This window comes from Ursus maritimus, unplaced genomic scaffold (genome assembly GCF_017311325.1).
Source record: "Ursus maritimus isolate PB19 unplaced genomic scaffold, ASM1731132v1 scaffold_1, whole genome shotgun sequence".
Lineage (NCBI taxonomy): Eukaryota > Metazoa > Chordata > Mammalia > Carnivora > Ursidae > Ursus > Ursus maritimus.
In genome coordinates, this window is record NW_024423343.1 from 85851725 (window position 1) to 85871516 (window position 19792).

At 33.8% G+C, this 19792-nt stretch overlaps 1 protein-coding gene and 1 pseudogene across 1 annotated transcript in view; both read left to right on the top strand.

Moving 5' to 3' along the window:
- The window catches only part of LRP1B (LDL receptor related protein 1B), a 1456161-nt gene that overhangs the window by 800746 nt on the left and 635623 nt on the right, over nucleotides 1-19792 (top strand). Inside the window, exon 20 of the mRNA XM_008695867.2 lies at nucleotides 15784-15966. Within this exon, the coding sequence (XP_008694089.2) occupies nucleotides 15784-15966 (183 nt within the window). The remainder of the gene's footprint in view (nucleotides 1-15783; nucleotides 15967-19792) is intronic.
- LOC121099951 lies at nucleotides 18097-18237 on the top strand (annotated as a pseudogene).

Sequence of the window (19792 nt, forward strand, 5' to 3'; positions counted from 1 at the left end):
CTCTTAACCAACTGAGCCACACATGCACCCCCAGTAAGTTTTTTTAAGTAAAAGTTTTATTTCTGCTTAAGAAATTGGAAGAGCTTGTCATTCATTCTTTCATTTATTCCACAAATATTTTTGAAGACTTTTTATGTGCCAGGCACTGTGCTTGTACCAAAAGATGGATAAAAGAATGAAGAAATGTGGTCCCTGTTCAGTATTTAAAATCTAGCATGCAAACACACAATAAAATGATTTATTTAATGAACCGGATGGTGGGGTACGGGGGCACACATTGTGTGGTCATAAGAAAGGAATCATTTTCTTTTTTTTTTTTTTGAAGATTTTATTTATTTATTCGACAGAGATAGAGACAGCCAGCGAGAGAGGGAATACAAGCAGGGGGAGTGGGAGAGGAAGAAGCAGGCTCATAGCGGAAGAGCCTGATGTGGGGCTCGATCCCGCAACGCCAGGATCACGCCCTGAGCTGAAGGCAGACGCTTAACCGCTGTGCCACCCAGGCGCCCCAGGAATCATTTTCAGAGTGTTTTCCAAGGGCATATATTTGTCTTTGGCAAATATTTAACAACTTATAAAATAGAAAATTTCTATATTTTTTTCTCTGACATGATTCCTTTTGTCTTTGTTTCCTCTGTCACTTCCTCCCTCCCTCCCTCTCCTCTTTCCCTTTTCCTCTTTCTCTCTCTCCCATCCCTCTTTATCTCTATCTCATTCTTTTGTCCTTTTCTCTCTTATTTTAGTTGGTCCACTAATATATAGGAACATGAGTTTTTCACTTATCACTAGTCTTGCATGTAAAAAGGAAAGGTGCGCAAAAATACATTTTTCCTTTTTTTTTCTTATATATTGGAAATGTTCATCTAGGGTGTGGTTGACATGTCATTACTAAGTTACACTTTGAATATAAACTGCATTTCCCCCTACCTCACAGATGCCTTTGTAGGCTCCTCATGAGGTGTACATCTGTGGTCTGCTGGCACTGCCCCTAATATGCTGTGAAAGATAAATTGCCCCAAAGTTAATTTACTTTTATCTCAGAAGTGAGATCCCATCCCTCTTTTCTATGTGTTTTTGTCTCGAAGTTCAAATGATCATTGCACATTAAGAAGTTTTGGAGATTGCCTTAGCTTCATGAGTATCCAAAGTGAGTGGTACATCCCTTTGTAGCCTCACTAGATAATTTCTTAGGTTTGAATTATTATTGAATCAGTGTCTATTTAATGGTAATGACCTTCACCTTTAGAGTACCTCAATTTCATAAATACATTACTGTAAAGGATATACTGTCAGTGTGAATACCATGCATTTCTTATAGGATTATGGTATTATACATACTAAGGAAATGATCCAGATAATCTACATGATTCTTGGACATGTTTCAAGCAAAGAATGAGGAGAACTTCCTGAACTAATTTATACTTATCAGGTTATAAATTCCCTAATCAAATACTCTATTTGGTGAATACAAGTTGCAGGAATTGAAAAAAGGGAACATTCTAGGATGACTTTGGTAGAAGACAATTCAGAGTGTTTCAGAGGGTGTTCAAATATTTTTATCCATCATTATTTTATGTATTCTGATACAGAAGTTGTAAAATAACATGACAGATAGAATTGTTAAAGCTGATCAGGGAAGTCATTTTGCCCATGCGGGTTTTGTAAGGCCATCGCCAAAGTAAAGTAGAAATTTGATGCAATTAGTCATATAATTTAGTCTCAAAACCTGCTGTGAAAGAAAGAGCAGGGGATTCTGGCTTGGGTTTCAAGACAGGCTGTCAAAACTGATCAAATCCACCATATAATTGCTAGCACTTTGCTATACACCCAGCACTTTGCCTGGGTTAAAAGAGCATATGGTGTAGTTTCTCTCAACTCAAATTGTTTTCAAAAGGGCAAAAATACTCTTGAGTTAACTTTTAATAGTAAAGGAGAAGAAGAAACCAGGAAATGGAACATTCCATATATTATCCCCATTTTAGAATATTCCTGAATTTAAGTTCAATTCATATTCTCTCTGAAACCACTTTCAAAAAAGAGTTTCTATAGTGATGATCATTTTTTTCATCATTAGTATGATTAAATATATGAGGAAAGTATCAATTGCTAGTCCTCTTCTAGATTATTTTATATTCATCTCCTTCCTCCTAATATTGTGATGGTCTTTTCTCTCACTTACAAGCTCCCTTACTAAGCAAACAAGATGCAGTATCTTTAGAAAGCAGTGCACACATGCACACACAGAGTCTACAAGCAAGAGGGGAACAAAAAGACAATCCATGGCACAATGATTCCTTCCTTTGCATCATTGCCTGTGTATCACTAATTTAGCTCTGGTTTCTTTTTGTTTCTGATTACTTGGGTTGGCGCATATTTCTGTAGTGACTGTTTTGTAAAGTTACTAGGTGAATAGATTTTACAAATGGAAAAAAAAAAAAAGTGACCCTCAAGGAATTTGGTTTGAGGGAACTCTTGTCTAGAGCCTTAAGCTTGGTCATTTATTAAGTATTGAAAGGTTTTGTAAAAAGATGGTTTTACCTGTGAGAACATCAAGAGAAGAGTTAAAATGAGACTTCAGTCTTTGCTTACAAATCTTTAACTCTCTGACTAGAACGAGAAAGAAGGAAAGAAGGAAAGAAAGAAAGAAAGAAAGAAAGAAAGGAAGGAAGAGACTCTGACATATGAATCTATAAAATAACAAATATATAGAATTAATCTTATCTTATTGTTAACAGTTTAATTCATTTGAATTATGTATACTTTCATTCTACTCTTTGGGGAATAGTCTCAACTATATTTCTCCCAAGGAATAAGGCATTTCTGAAGCAAACACACAATTTTTTATTTTATTTTATTTTATTTTTTTTAGTATCTTTAGACAGCTATTCCTTAGGTTAATTTCCATTCAGAAATTGTTGTAAAAATTTATACCCAATAATTTCAGCACAGACTCGATGGATAATGGAACAGGCTTCTCTAGAATTGATTTTGTCTAAATTTTGCAATTTCTCCTAAATGCAACTTAAATATCCCTCAAATATTTGGATTTTTCTTTACTTTGAAGGGTCATCTGACCCCGATTTATGGTCATTGTTCTTAAATGCCTTCTGTTTGGCTATCTAAAAAGGGAATATTTACTGCCAGCTGCACTAAGTAAATGAGCTGGTGATGATAGAACATATGTGATCTTTTATTTACATCACAAATACAAATTAAATGCAAATTTAAAATTAAGAATGTATTGACCTTCAATTGTGATATATTATGAATAATCGTTAACAAGTTCCCGATTCCATTAGGCAGTTAAGTCTATAACATTATTAATATGTATTCCTACACATGGTCATATTCTTATGCTTTAACTGTTTAACTTTGTTTCTGCTTTGGAAACTTTCACTTTTCTTTTGGGCTTTGTCCTCATTCATTCATTCGTTCATTCACCTTACTACTTTCTTGTTCACAGATATAAGAAGGAAGCTAGAATAATTTCAAGTATAATCTCTGATACACAGCTAATGCTCAGTAAATAATTATTGAGTGAAAGAGTTTATTTCTTGACCACAAAATTTGATTACACCCTCATAATCCAACCCTTATTTGTTTTGTATTATATATCTAGTAAGTTTTTTCTGTTTCTTTGACTTATGCCCAGATCCTGGAGTTTATTTTCATCATGATGTTTGAGACTAGGTATACTATCTATTCATGTACATCTCCTTAATAAAGTGCAATCACTTTCATTTATCCAATAAATATTTGCACTTTCAGTCCAGGATTCAATAAAATTAAATAGTTAAGACATCTCCCTTATCTTTTATTACTGTTTATTTATTTTTGTTTACATCCTTTCTGTCCAATAGATAGTAAGTTCCAGAAAGATAGGAAAAGCTTAATTTTTCTTGTATCTATTATTTAACAGTACATGCCAGTGATAAGATTCCATTAGTAATAGTTTAGTGGGGAAGAGGAATTAGCATATGTTGGCAACCCACTAATTGCCAGGCATTTTACATTTGTTATTCCATTTAATCCTCACAATAAGGATTACTCAGAGAGGCTAAGGTACTTGCCTGGGATTACACAGCTGGAGTTTCAAGCAAAGATTTTCTGTTCTGTATTCTTCTATCCAGTTCCCTGCTTCCGTAACAATGGAATATAATTCACCCCTTCCCTTTTTTCCTAACTCTTTATGCATAACATTTATATGATCTCTAAATAATTACTATATTTTTCTCAATTGCGTTCTCATTGTTCTTCAAGAAAAAAGAAAGAACTTTCTATTTATTTATTTTTATTTTTTTATTTTTTTAAAGATTTTATTCATTTATTCAACAGAGATAGAGACAGCCAGCGAGAGAGGGAACACAAGCAGGGGGAGTGGGAGAGAAAGAAGCAGGCTCACAGCGGAGGAGCCTGATGTGGGGCTCGATCCCAGAACGCCAGGATCACGCCCTGAGCCGAAGGCAGACGCCTAACCGCTGTGCCACCCAGGCGCCCCAGAACTTTCTATTTATTACAGTTCATTGTAATGAAATTTCCCAAAGGGCACTAGAAGGAACCTGGAACATTATTTTAAATAACCACAGTAAATCTGTCTCTTTTTTTGTTTGTTTGTTTCTGTTCTTTCACTCCTACAACTCTCCTTGATAAAGTAGATTCTGAAACTTTGTCATTACAATAGCTGTGGACATTCCCACAAAGACAATTTCTTCAGTCGCCCAAAGAATCTGTTAGTCTGCCATAAAAGTTTCACCTCATAGACTTTGAAAATTTAGAAAGCTGCGAGAAAATGAAAGATCATTTAGTTCCGTTACTTTATCATGCAGATGAGGAAAAGGGCTCATTTAGGTAAAAGTATTCTTACGAGTATATAACAATATACTGGCTGTCTCTCTCTCTGTCAAATAAATAGCAATAACAAAAACATGCTGCTTCCTGGAAAGAGCTGATCATGTTCTGTGTTAGAGGTTTGAGACTGGAAACTTTTAGCCACAAAGACATTTTCAGGAGAGGTTTTGGATTTAAATGATTATGTTAAATTCCTGGAAAATCCAGGAAAGTCAGACAGTACGGCCAACCACAAAAGAATAATATCCTACCTAGGAACATTGAATCCACCCAGAGCTGTGCAGTTATCAAAATTTGGTTTGTGGCTGATGACTTAGGTTACACATTTAAGCATGGAGAGAATAGAAATTAAAACCCCTCTCTCTTTACTTCTGAACTCCATCTCAGTTCTACCCATCATGTTTTTAGCAGCACAATTTAATCCTAACAACATAGAAAACTAGATACCAATAAATACTATACACAATCAGACTCAATCATCTGTTTTGTTTTTCTTTTATGAAAATATTCTGAAGGTGCTTTCAACCAGTTTTTACTAAAACACACAATCAAAATAACTGCTATTATATCTCAGTCACTGAATTTTACTGAGAATAAAATATTGTCTTTGAATTTGAGGAAATTAGCAAATTATATACTCAACAAAATCATATGATCTTCTCTTCTAATGATTTTTAATTATTCTCCTTTAATGAAAATATGGATTGTTTTTTGATAAAATACAATTAAAAGCAAATTTAAACTTCATCTACTTTTAGAGAAGTATAATATCTACTTTCAATGAGATACAAATTGTCTGGCTTAACTTTATTCTCTCACAGATTGATTTATTTTCCTCAGGAAATGTTAACACTGAGATATCAAAACAATGTTAATTATTAATGGATTTTATCCATAGGAAACCTCTTTTTGTTTTCCTGGACAAAATAGCTCTTTAAAGGTCATTTTAACCTCAATACTGCAAACAACTTTTACATCAAGAGCAAGGAAGACTCAAGGCTTTTGAATCAATTAATAACAAAGCCTGTTTTGAGAATCCATAATGTTTCTAGCCTTATCTGTGATTATCATGACAATTAAAGGGAATCAGATAAGTATAATTTTAAAAATGAAATATTAAAAAGGTTCATAAAAATAGGCAGAAAGAAGTCAATTATCTTCATCTTAACTATACAGAAAATTAATAATAGATCTACACTTATTCTTAGATAAATTTAGCTCTTGTATTAAGACAATAATTATGCATCTTGACACTAAGCAGAGGAACATCTCTTGTTTTTTAAAAGATATAATTAATAACAAAAGTCAATAGGTAACAAAAGGACTTAATTTTAATGAAGAATCTCATCCTGTTTCCTCTTCTTTTAATAGAACTGAAAAATAAGGGCAAGAGTGAATTAATTTCCATAGTCTTAAATTCTGCTTCCTTATTCTTCCGTTGTGGGTAATGATCAGTGAAATGGTAGGACTTCAGGCATTCAGCAGAAAATAGACAAATTAAAAAACAAAACAAAACAAAAAAGCAGAAAAGAGACAAGGGGCATGGATGGTCTACAAAATAATTAATTCACCTCTCAGTAATTGAGTAGTGTCATGCTTTTGTGAGTGAAGAAATAAACAATAGGATAGAACTTTGCCTTTTTCCTGTAGAAATAGTTGGTAGTTAGATTCTTTCAGAACCTGTTTAAACTGTGAGCCTTTGTTTCTTTATTTATGTGAAGCATCTACTGAATTTGCACTTAACATATTATATTCCTGCAATGTAATGACCAGATTTTTCCACTTTTTGTTAGGAAATTTATTTTGGTTTTAGGTAGGTATTTGTGTACACACAGGCCTCTCAAGGAAAATTAATTGTTATTATTTGCATCTAAAATCTTCCCACAAATAACTTTGGTGCATAAGAGCATCCACTTAAATTGCTGTGACCTTCCTGGCACAGAATATTCACTGGTATCAGAATCTTTTGTCACAGCATGTTGTTATTGTTGATATAAATGGGATGTTCTATCAGTCATAACCAGAATTTACCCCATTTTAGAACAGGAGTTGGCAGAGGGTGCCTGGGTGGCTCAGTCGTTAAGTGTCTGCCTTTGGCTCAGGGTGCGATCCCAGAGTCCTGGGTTCAAGCCCCACATCAGGCTCCTCTGCTGGGAGCCTGTTTCTCTCATTCCCCCTGCCTGTGTTCCCTCTCTCACTGGCTGTCTCTCTGTCAAATAAATAAATAAAATCTTAAAAAAAAAAAACAAAAACAAAAACAGGGGTTGGCAAATATTTTCTGTAAAGTGTCGGATAATAAATATTTTAGATTTTGCCTATTGCAACTACCCAACTCCACTGCTCTGGAAAAAAGAAGCCATAGAGTATATGTATACAAATGATTATGACTGTGTTCCAATAAAACTTTATTTATGATAATAGGTAGTGGACCAGAATTGGTCTGCAGGTCATAGCTTCCTGACCCATTATTTAAAACACAAGTGGAGACACACTCTAAAGGAACTATAATCTTAAATAATCATTTTGCCCATTCCATAGACTCAACCTTATAAGACAAAGGCAAAAAATAATGGGGAGGAAAAAAAAGGCTAAAAAAAGAAAAGATAAGCCATTAATAATTTCTAAATAATATTCTGTGACCTTTCCTCAAACATATGCCTTGTGTATATATATATATGCTTATACACATTCTTTCTACATAAGAATGTTCCACATTATTTTAAAATATCAAATTAAATAATGTAATATTTTATATTTTTTCCAGTTAATATTTGATATCTGTTGTGAGCTAAGCATATTGCTAAGCCAAGAAGTAAACTCCAAATAAAAATATCCGTATTGCAGCCTGTTTTAGTTAATAGCTATTAAGGTGATTGGCTAATTTGAACAGTAAATGGAAAAATAGATTTCTCAATTACACAGCCAATTCAGCAGATTAATACATTCTGTACACTAATATTTAAATAATGTAGAAATTCATCATTCCCATGATATATTAAATTCTAAGTGGAATGCTTATGGTAGAGTTCCAAATATCAAAACTTAATTTAATTTTTTTATTATTATTAATTATTATTTTAGAGAGAGGGAAAAGAAGGGAGGGGCAAAGGGAAAGGGAGAGGGAGAATCTTAAGCAGGCTCCACATCCAGTGCGGAGCCCAATGCAGGGCTTGATCTCACATCCCTGAGATCATGCATGACCTGAGCCAAAATCAAAGGTCAGATGCTTAACTGACTGAGTCACCCAGGCACCCCAAAACTTAATTTTAATGAACTAAAACAATGTTTTATTTGTTTTACATAGATTTCATTTCTATATTTTACCTTACTGGGGGATATTTAGTGTTGTGCATTGAAATCTTGCTTCAATATATTTTTTGTGTCTGTATGTCTGTGCATTTTCAACACTAAAATCATTTTAGTATTACAATAATTGAATTTATCCTTAGGTAGCCACACATTCTTTCCCATTTCCTTCTCTTCAACTCTTCTTTTTTTTTTTTTTCTTTTTCTTCCACTTTTCTAATTGACCCTTACAGTAAACATTAAAGATTTGAAATATGGTCTCTTATTTATTATTAAAGTTCCATTAAATTGCATATACTAATAAATGGTTTTGATAGTTCCATCCAACTCCTTATCAGGATAATCTCCAGTGAGGGTTACATGCAAGGGTAAGTGTTTTTAGGAATGTAAGTAAAACACAAAAACCATGCCCTGAAAGTGTGTTGGGGTGAGAGGGAGTAAGGGGCTGTCAGATTAATAACCAAATGATGTAGCATCTGTAACGTAGATGACATGCTGGTCATCTTCAAGGTCCAATGAGATGAAGACAAGTTGAAGAGGTGAGGCCTTGGGCTTGACTTCATTATTAGTTCACAGCAGAGATAGTGCCATCACACAGGCAACAGTCCCTGGGGAATCCATCCCGTGTAACATGGAGAAGAGCAGAACAGTGCATCCCGTCAACCCCAACACAGGCTCTAGACAGGCTGGGAGGCAGGTTTTAACAAGCAGCCCTCCCCTAAGGATGTACAGAAATCAAGGATAGCCTATCCTCCTAATGGGTTGTTAAGGGTCTCTCGAAGCAGAAAGGCCAAGGTTAAGTCCACACCCTGTTGGCAAAGGAAATGAAACTATCGATATACTGCCAAACCGGTTCTCAGCGGTTTCAGGCAAGTGAAGAGTATCTAGGAATCTGGAGCAAACAGCTGCCTTAGGTACAGGAATTATTAATGCATAGTGATTCAAGCTAGGAACCGAGCAGGGACTGACACATGGTGATTACAGGTAATGCAGGAAGCTGTATGCACATGCAATGCATAGTGCTTTTTACTTTTCAAAGCATTTTACAGTGAATGACAAGTTAATGTATAAACTCCATTAAAACAATAAAAAAGTCGTTTTTTTCCTACCCAGATGGGATACAATTTAAGTAATTCATTATATTCGCAACACCATTATTAGTTATTTTCTCAAGGGGGTTTTAACATTTCTTATAAGCCAAAAAATATATTCTGACTAAAAAAAAAACAAAAAAAACAAAATAAAAAAAAATGGTATATTTTTTTCAATCCTGATTTTCATTTTTTTTTAAATTTTGGAGGAAAAATTCCTTTATATCTCTGTACACTTGGCTAGTCTTCTAACTGCAAGTATTTAGTCACAGTGAATTCATTTAAATATTGGGATAAATTCCACTATTGGTTGCCACATTTCCTTCAGGGCTCTGCATTTATTTATTTATTAGATTCTCCAAATTGTATGCTTGGTTTAAATAGCTTCAGGGCAAAAATACAATAAAATTGCATTAGTTAAAAATATAACCAGCATCAGCAACATGAAAACAGAACAGTAAAACAGCATGAGCACATACATATAAACGTAGTCATCATTTTAACACTCCACTGGGACAAGCCATATTACGAAGATAGATTGTGTGCCAAGGCCCAAAGCTTAAACAACTGGGGCTCTGGGGAACCACACGGGCCTGGATCTCAGGTTGGAGTGGTCATCACAGGCTCCTCGGAGGAAGGCAGCTCTCCATCCCGGGGAAAATCAACAACTGTTAACAGAAGCAGATTTCATTTGGCAAGAGGTTAGGAGGAAATAAAACTCCACAATTTTTTTCTGTGTTTTCTGGCAGAGGAGAGCATTTCTAAACATCAACACACACCCAAACTTAACAGACATTGAAAAATAGGTTTGGGGTATTTTTAATTTATGGGAGGGAATTGGATGAGACATGGAAAGGGAAGGAATATAAAAATGTGTGTGTGTGTGTGTGTGTGTGTGTGTGTTGTGATAGTCTACTTGACTTTCGTATAAACTTTGAGTGTTTGAGCTAATGAAATAGAAGTGTGTATATATATATATATATATATATATATATATCCTTATATCCTTGTAAATTTAAAGAATCTAAGATTTTTTTCTTTTTCTATTTATTGTCTAGATGCTTCCCACATGATCTATAAATACTGTGTATCTGAGCATTATCAGAATCTAGAGGAAGGTCTTTGTGTGACTCCCAGTAGCCCTCAGGCTTAAATCCAAACCATTTAGCAAAGCATACAGGGCCATTCAAGGTCAGGCCTTGCCCACCCATCTAGTTTCCCCCCTCTTCTCCATCATACACTACACAGAATTTTATGAATGTTGCTGACTTTGTTCAGATTATCTTTTGTCCCATTCTACTTCTCCTCCTGCCCTCGCCTGACTCTTAATCATGAACAGAACTCTTTTCTTTTCCTCTGTCATAAGACTCCATAGTGCTCTTTCATTTTCATAAAAGACCAACTTTTACCATGACTTTGCAATGGAATAAAATAAATATTACACTTCATTCTAAAAGAAATGCGCTGAAGAACAGTACTCAAAACATAAAAGATAAATGAGTTTATTGTTACTTCATGATTATTATATGAGCTGATTATTTCTTTTTTGTTTTTTCATTCTTAAGTTCTACATGAGAGAAGACTTGTAGAAATGTAGAAAAGGTACAGTGGTAAAGAAAGCAGGCTCTAAGTTTAATTATGTGGTCTCAAATATCATCTCTGCTGATTATCATCTGTATAAATACAGACATATTGATTTGTGGTTTTTGCTTCTGTGAAATGGGGTGCTTTCAATAAGCAGTTTTGTTTATTTTTAATCAAAATCAAAAGGAACAGATGAGTTATCCTTTTTTCACTGAGTTTTAATCCTTTCTAATGTGATGAATTTGAAGCACAAACAAAATCAAATGCCGTATAAACTGTTTACATGCAAGGTGTATGGAATGGGAATTAAAAATAAAAACAGGAAAGTGTGAAATTGGTCTTGGCATTCTCCTTGGAGTTCTCTGTGAGTCAAAAAAAAAAAAGCTCTGGGGGCGCCTGGGTGGCGCAGTCATTAAGCGTCTGCCTTTGGCTCAGGGCGTGATCCCGGCGTTATGGGATCGAGCCCCACATTAGGCTCCTCTGCTATGAGCCTGCTTCTTCCTCTCCCACTCCCCCTGCTTGTGTTCCCTCTCTTGCTGGCTGTCTCTATCTCTGTCAAATAAATAAATAAATAAATAAATCTTAAAAACAACAACAACAACAACAACAACAACAACAACTCTGAATCCCTTCCACAGAGGGAAAAGATGTATAACAACGTAAAGTATCATGTAAAATCTGGGGTCTTATAAATCTCTAAAGCTTATCCATGAATCTCCTGAATCTGCAGACACCAGAATAAGAGACACGATCCTATAGAATTTTTTTAATTGAGTCTTAAATAAAATTATGGTCATTAATAGATAAAGTATAAACAGGAGGGGAATCCAGGTTTGGGGGAATAATATAACCAGAACCAGGAGGTATACATTAGTGACATGTATGTAAGCATTATTAAAAGAATTCTTTCATCATTTAGATTTGAATATTTATAATGGTGTTATTGTATTTCCTTCTCCAGACTATACTATCATTTTAAACTTATTATGATCTGGTTGTTTGTGGTGTCAATTAATAGATAGTATACCCACCCTTAGAGGTTTAGACACGAGTAGTTTAGGAAGAAGAAAAGAAAAGCTTCAGGGAAATATCACACTTGTATTTAGATTTGTAAGATAAATGTTTATTTAGAATAAGAAAACAAATGAGTAGATTCACTTTTGAAGTACAAATAGACAAACCAAACAATACCAAGCGAAGCAAAGAAAATGCAAATGGAATTAAAAAAAATCCTTAAACAATAACAGCATACTCTCCCTTTTATTGATGCCACCTTGATCTGTGTAACCACAACTTATTTTCAGCTGTAAATAACACTGAGCTAAAGGCTAGGATTCTATATGTAAAGTCGCCATACTGCTGAATCACAGACAACCCCTTCTCCCGAAGCAGCAATTTACCTCTTGCAAGTCTCTTTTTTGAAATCAGGTTAGTCTATCTGATTTCTGAGTTTACATAAATCTTCTTGAGAATTTCCCATTGGGTCATTGAGGTAATGATTTAACACGACTTTAAAGAACTAGATCTTTGAAACCAAATCCAAAATACATTTAAGAGTCAAAACATTACTTTTACAATAATTAGTTAAATACAGAATTCCTTTCATTATTATTTACATTTTTGAGGCAACATAGTACCTGAAGAAATAAAAGATGGGAAGAGGAATAGAAATATAGTGTAGAATTTGGTATATACCATTTAATTTTATTTAAGCTAATAAAATGTTTCCTCAGTTAGGTACTTTTAAATGTAAAATATGTTATTTCTTCTCAAAATTTCCTTACATATCACTATCCTGTTTCTTTACTTAGCATGCTGATTATTTCCAGAAATAATCTAAATGATAACCTGGAAAGATAAAATATTATAAAGAAGAAGGACTTTTTTAAACAGGCAGAAAAAAAGATTAGCAATGTAAATAAATCTGAGGGTAAGATTGATCCAAATAAATTCATATATGAAAAAATGATTCATAAAGTTGGCTCTAAATTCTACGAAGCTACTGCAAAGAGAGAAGCATGATGAATTTCAGGATTATTCATGAATATCCATAAGCTGGACTTATAAAGAAGGAATGCTAATTTGCACAAGAGAGTAAAATTAGTACTAATATTGAAGCAAGAGTGAAACCAAATTTTCCCTACAGCTTTTCAGAGGTAGATTCGAAAACAAAAGTAAATATAGTTTGCAGTTGCCCTACTATCCCCTCCACCAAGGAAAAAAAAATCCAATAGGGAAAATACAATAAAAATGAGTATCTCCATCTCTTCATTATAACAGAAAGGTGTTAATATATATAATGTTTTATTTACATTCTATATATACATATACATATGTTAATATATGTAATGTATTATAATGCCTCATATAAAGCAGGTAGCAGTTGTTACCTTGCAAGGATGGTAGCCCAAGAATCTTACTTTTCAAGGAACTGGAAAATCTAGATATTTTTATAGGAAATCTTCAGATTTTAAGAGGTCAATAGTATGTGTGCCAAACTAGACATAGTGAGGGACAGATTCAATATATGAGCTGCCAGTCTTCAACTCTTATTTTACAGAATGTAGAAAAATCAATAGACTATACCTTCGTTATTAAGTATTTGGAATCACTGAGTGACAATTACCTGAAATACAACTTTTATACATCATTGGCTGAGCTCATACTACAGGTTATAAAATTCAGCTGAGCCAAATTTTGTGTTTTGTTTTCAAGGAAGTTTAAGTAGTAAGTAAAAGAACAAAGGCCATTTCACTGCTGCATCACTGGTGGCCCCCTCACCATAGAATCACTTTAAGAGCTGACTGGGTCTTAGAACTGCATTTGATTTGTCTCCTTTGCTCTTCTTGAATATTGAAATCACAGGATTCTCAAATCACCTTTAAAAAGAATCCAGGTTTGAAGACTTCACAATATCTTATTTATAGACCTGTCCCAGCATTCTTTACCGCTATAGTAGTTAGGCCGTACTGCTAAATGGTACACTCCACAGATAACAAATTAAATAAGGTGGGAGTTTGCTAGATCACCTTCCATATATATCTTCTGAATGTGCACAGACTCTACCATCTTTGTTGACTGTGTGAGTGGAAGCAAGCATTTTGTTTGTTTATTTATTTATTTATTTTAGATTTTATTATTTATTTGTCAGAGAGAGAGAACACACGCACAGGCAGGGGAAGTGGCAGGCAGAGAGAGAAGCAGGCTCCCCACTGAGCAAGGAGCCCAATGTGGGACTCAGTCCCACAACCCTGGGATTATGACCTGAGCCAAAGGCAGCTGCTTAATCAACTGAGGAACCCAGGCATCCCCGCAAGCATTTTGTTTAATCATGAAGACTCTATATACCCAAAGTCAGAATGATTTGCATGACTAGAAAAGTAGAAAAAGAAAGTCTCTTTCTGGAAGGGACTTTGAACCATCCTAAACTCAATGCCTTCTCTGTAAATTGGGTGTGATGAGTAGAAGTGTTCTGTGCAGTGGTTACTTTAAAAAATTAATCCTATAGATTTTCTGGGAATTGAAACAGCTATGTTCTACCAAAAGAACTTTATCCCTGCTTTGGCGGGGCTCGTTTTATATATTTTTGTTCCTGCTGTTACTGCTCTAGAAATACTTAAGGAGTAGAGGTAAGTTTATTTTGTGCATCTTTATAATATTGTATTACCTGACATATCATAGCTTTTGAAAGTGTTTAAATTGAGAAAAATTCAGGAAATGAATATTTATATCATAGAAAATAACAGCAAAAATAACAAATTTTTGTAGTTAAAATAATTACAGATATCCAATTTATTCCTCACAACAACCCTGTAGACTCTTCACTTTCTAGGGGTCTAAAAAGATTAAGTAACTGCCTTGGTGGTATAAATGATATTGTTAGCTTTGACCTCAAGTGAATTTAATCATAACTCATAACCACATGATTCCTACCAAACCAGCTTTAAGTAATGGGTAACTCATCTGAAACTGTTTCAAATTTATCATAATGATATAGATTAATTGCTATTCTAAATGCAATGTAGATAAATTGCTGATATACCTGTATGAAATAAGCAATAAGTTTATTACAGTAAAACTTCAATTTAGAAAAATACATACTAAAATCTATTTTATAACAGAATTTGGAGATACTGATTAATATGATATTTCATATTATTAGATATTAATAAAAATTTAAAATAGCGTTAATGATAGTCATATTCAATTGTTACATTGTAAAGCATCCATATTCCCATCATTATGCTTCCTTATTCTTGCTTATGCTTACCTGTAGAATTTAACCTATGTTTTTAGTCAACAGGTTTTGAAGAATACCATTAGCTGGAAACTGTATGAATTATTAATTTATAAGTTACAAACTTGAATGCGCAGTACCTCATTAAATTCTTATGTGTGTCTGTTCTCATTCTAGAATTGAAATCTTATGTCCTAAAAAATTTGTTTAATATCTGGAGTTTTTCGTTTGTTTTTTTTTTCAAAATTTGAGATTATTCTTCAAAGATATCGTTAATCTGAAAGTGCTTAGGATTTTTGAAAGAAGTTGTCTAAAGAAATATCAAAAGACCAACCAAAGTCTTAACATTTAGTGTAGAGTGTGAAATCTCTTTTATATGCCATAGTGAAAAGCCCTTTAATGATCTCATTCTTGAGTTTCTAATACACATCACAACAGAATATCTACATATCTTTCTTTTTCCTAATGTATGTGGCACTTTTAGGAATTCTGTAGGAGGCAAGAGACATCATTTCCCCTAATCATTAATGTTTCTAAAATGAATTTGCAAATATCAGAGAGTATTACAGCTATTAAACAACTAAAGTGAAAGTATATTCTCTCTGGCAGCATACCAATGCCTGAGAAGAAAAAAAAAGGGAAAAAATTATCAAGTAAAATAATAATTTCTCTCCTATCTCTCCCCCTCTGCCTCTCCCTCCCTCATTTCAATTTAAGAGATTCGTTCTCCTGCTGGATGTAATGGGAATGAATTTCAGTGCCATCCTGATGGAAATTGCATTCCTGATCTGTGGCGCTGTGATGGGGAAAAAGATTGTGAAGATGGTAGTGATGAAAAAGGCTGCAATGGGACGTTACGGCTGTGTGATCACAAAACCAAGTTTTCCTGTCGAAGTACAGGTAAGCAGTACCTTGGTTCAGCTTCTAACTTGGGCTTTCCTGGAGCTAGAATCCTTTTGTGTATATCTTATCCTCAGTGTATATCTTATATGCGTAAGAAGCGTTCTTGTGTTTCTAGTAAATTTGCTCACATTCTACATGTGATGATGATACTAGCTAACATTTATGGAGAACTGTCTATGGGCCCAGCACAGTGCTAAAGAATGTTTTCACCATGAACTCATTTCATCATCCCAACTCACAGTGAAAAAACTGAAGCCCAGAAGAGTTTTTAACATGCTCAAGTTAAAAAAAGTCAAGAGAACCAGCATGACAGAATTGAGATTTGAAACCATGCAATCTGGATTCAGAGTCTGCAATTTCAGAGTCCAGAAAGAGATTAAGTGTGCTTAACCCACAGATAGTATTCCTCTTTCCACAGATAAATCCTCACCCTAAAATTTCATGAAGATGAATAGAATGGAAAGGCAGAATTATATACATTTATTTTCAAGTACAGTAGATTCCTAAATGCAATTGTGCTGTTGCTAGATTTCATTAAGATAAAGGTGATGACTGTCATTCAAACTGTTGAATTGTTTTGAAAGTCACTGAGGCTTTTTTATTATGATGTTATTCTATTACGATGACTGTTCCATTTTGTTTTTCTACATGGAGTAGGCTCTACCTGACATAAGAAACCATCTAAAGATATAAAAAGAAAATGTGTTTCTTTATTTGGACACACTTCCTGGTTACAATTAAGCATTCGACTAAGTAATAAAGAGAGAAATATAAGCTGACATGGGCATAGAGAAATAAGTACTCCTGCTCATTCTTAATGAGGGAGTTGTGTTTTCAAAATGGTTACTTTTCCAACAATATTTTTTTACAATTATGTGACTCTTTTCAGTTGTTACATTGTCTTGGTTTGGGAGTTATTGGTTAAAAAATGTGACTTTAAATTTAGAAATTATATTTTTGGAACATACTATATTGATTGAAATTTAATAGATGAATAACATGTTAAATAATAATGTAAGGAAGAAAAACCTTTTCTATACCACATCAGATTCATTGGCTGGGGCCCTTTAAATTAGACAGACAACAGATAGATTAATAAGAAAAAGAAAGAAAAAGTTTATATATACATACACCATACATGCACATAGGAAAACTTAGTGATGAGTTTCCAACCACTCCAGGGGGTGGTTGGAATTTTGACTTATATAGAAACTTAGCAAACAATAGTAAATTTGTGGAACAGTGGCAAAAGAAAGGAAAAGGACTTTGAGTTTACAGGGATGGCAAGTTGTAGTTAGGTAAATAAATGGGGGAACTAATGGAAGATAAAGGCTAGTTAATAAAATGTGTGCAGGTCCATAGTGGCACTGATTTTCTATTTTCTCCATTGCTATAAAACTTCCCTAAAAAAGGATTTATGGCAGTCCTCATTTCTCAGAAGATTTATGCTTATAGTCAGATAAGGGAAGCTATAGAAGGCTTCTTTCTATATCTTTTGAACTTCAAATGCTTTCAGCTCAAAATAATCCTTATGTAAAAGTAGCATATTTGGAGGGTAGTGTATTTTGATTCCATACACTGGATCTTTTTGGAGAATTAGATTCTGAGAGACAATTTTATGTGTGTTGACTTGGGATTCGGATTATCCATTTAATAGTGTTTTTAATGAAACATCACATGTATGTATCAAATAGTCACCATGTAAAACAAAATTTAATGTAAAAAAGCAGAACTGAAATAAAATTTATGTTGCATTATCAGAGGGAAATACAGTATAACATGATAATAGTTGATAATACTGTATTGTGTAACTGAAATTTGCTAAAAGAGTAGAACTTAAGTGCTCTCTCACACTCACACAAATAAAAATAAAATAAAAAATAAAAGCAAAATGTGAAAGGTAAGAATTTAACCATCAATCTGATTCTGATTTAATCTGTGGCTCAAGTATAGTAACCACAATGTATTAAACTCTTTGAGGAGTTCTAACTCATAATTACATATGCATATTTATGAATATTGCAGATATTAAAGAGATCCATATATATAAATATTAGGTTAAATATATGTACATGTCTATAATGTTTTTGATATTTTTAAATTTCCTTTAATTAAATTAGTAGCCCATTCACTTCTTGGCCTTTTGGTTAAGATCAAGTATAGTATTTGTTCTTATCAGTTTAAAGTAGTAGCCTTACAAGTTAAAAGACCTTCAAACTACCCTAGATGCTGAATTCAGGGTTTGTATTTATTTTTTTAAGACTTCCAAATGCTAGCTTAAGCATTTAAAAGTTTTCAGGATAATCAGTTTATATTTGGTGGTTACAGTGGCCTTTCTTTTATACATTAATTGCCATGTATTAGAGTAAAAGTCTAGGCAGATTAATAAGTTACTTTATTCCTATAAAGAAGATAATGTGAGCTAAATTAAAATATGTACACTCATTAATATCTAAATGCAAATAAATAAATAAATAAATAAATAAATAAATAAAAGCTTCTAATTTCAAAGAACCTAACTTTGACCAAGCAGTATACTCTCTCATATCTGGTCTCTCACACCCAGACCAACAAATTGCAGTTATATTACTGTTGAGGAATCAGGGGAAGAAATTTCATGTCTACCTCTCATGGAAAAGAACCCCAGAGATACATTCTTCATATTGGACAAAAATAAATAAATATTTGATATTATACAATGATGGCAAGACTATGGGGAAAATAGGCCCTCCAGCTGTTGGTAAGAATATAAATTTGGCCCAAACTTTTCACTTTGAGAAATTCACATAAAGACCAAAAGGAATAGGGCTCCTGGGTGGCTCAGTCAGTTAAGCATCTGCCTTCCGCTCAGGTCGTGATCTTAGAGTCCCAGGATCGGGTCCCAGGATCGAGTCTGGTGTGGGGCTCCCCACTCAGCAGGAAGTCTGCTACTCCCTCTGAACCTCACCCTTCTCGTATTCTCTCTCACTCTCTCTCTCAAATAAATAAATAAAATAAATAAATAAATAAATAAATAAATAAATGGGGAACTACTTAATAGTTATAGTGCATTCACACAATGAACTACTCTAATGTCATTAAGAAGTCTTAAGAAAAAATTCATAAAGATGTAATTTTAAATTCACACTTTGAATCCTTTCTCTCTGTTAAAAACAGATAATAATGATGATAAACTATAGGAGAAAATGAGAGAGATATTGCCATATTGACAAAATATATCTCTGATGAATTGAAATAAAATAGAATAACAAATGGTGAGCTGGTTGAATCTGGATGTCTGATTGGATTGGATTTGGAGGCCAGTAGAGATGAACAGGTGTTCAGATCTTAGGTTGAATGGGAAGTAAAGCTGTCCCACATGAAGTTGGAGACTGGAGCCAGGCTCACTGCTGAGAATCAGAAACTGGAATGGGACCCCTTTGCTTTTGAAAAGAGGGGGAAAAAATTACTGCTAGTTGCTTCCTAGGATGGTTAGTTAAATGAAGTTGTGTGCCTAAAAAGATAGGAGGACATAGTCATGGCAATCAAGTCAAGCCTCTAGATAACTTAGGGACTGAAAGTGATAAAAAGACAAAAACGAGATGTATTTTTGAACCAAGAGTGGGGCAGTGATGGAGTGGGCTGAACTAGAAGCAGCAATACCTGTACATAGTGATAAGTAAACACATAAAGTCAGAGAGAAAATTGAAAATTCCTATCCAAGATGAGATTGAAAAGAAATTTCTAAAATCCATGAAGAAAACCATCTCTAGTAAAACCAGCCATCAAAAATCAATCATAAAATGAATTTACTCAAGATTAAATGAAAATGAGATGTTTAAAT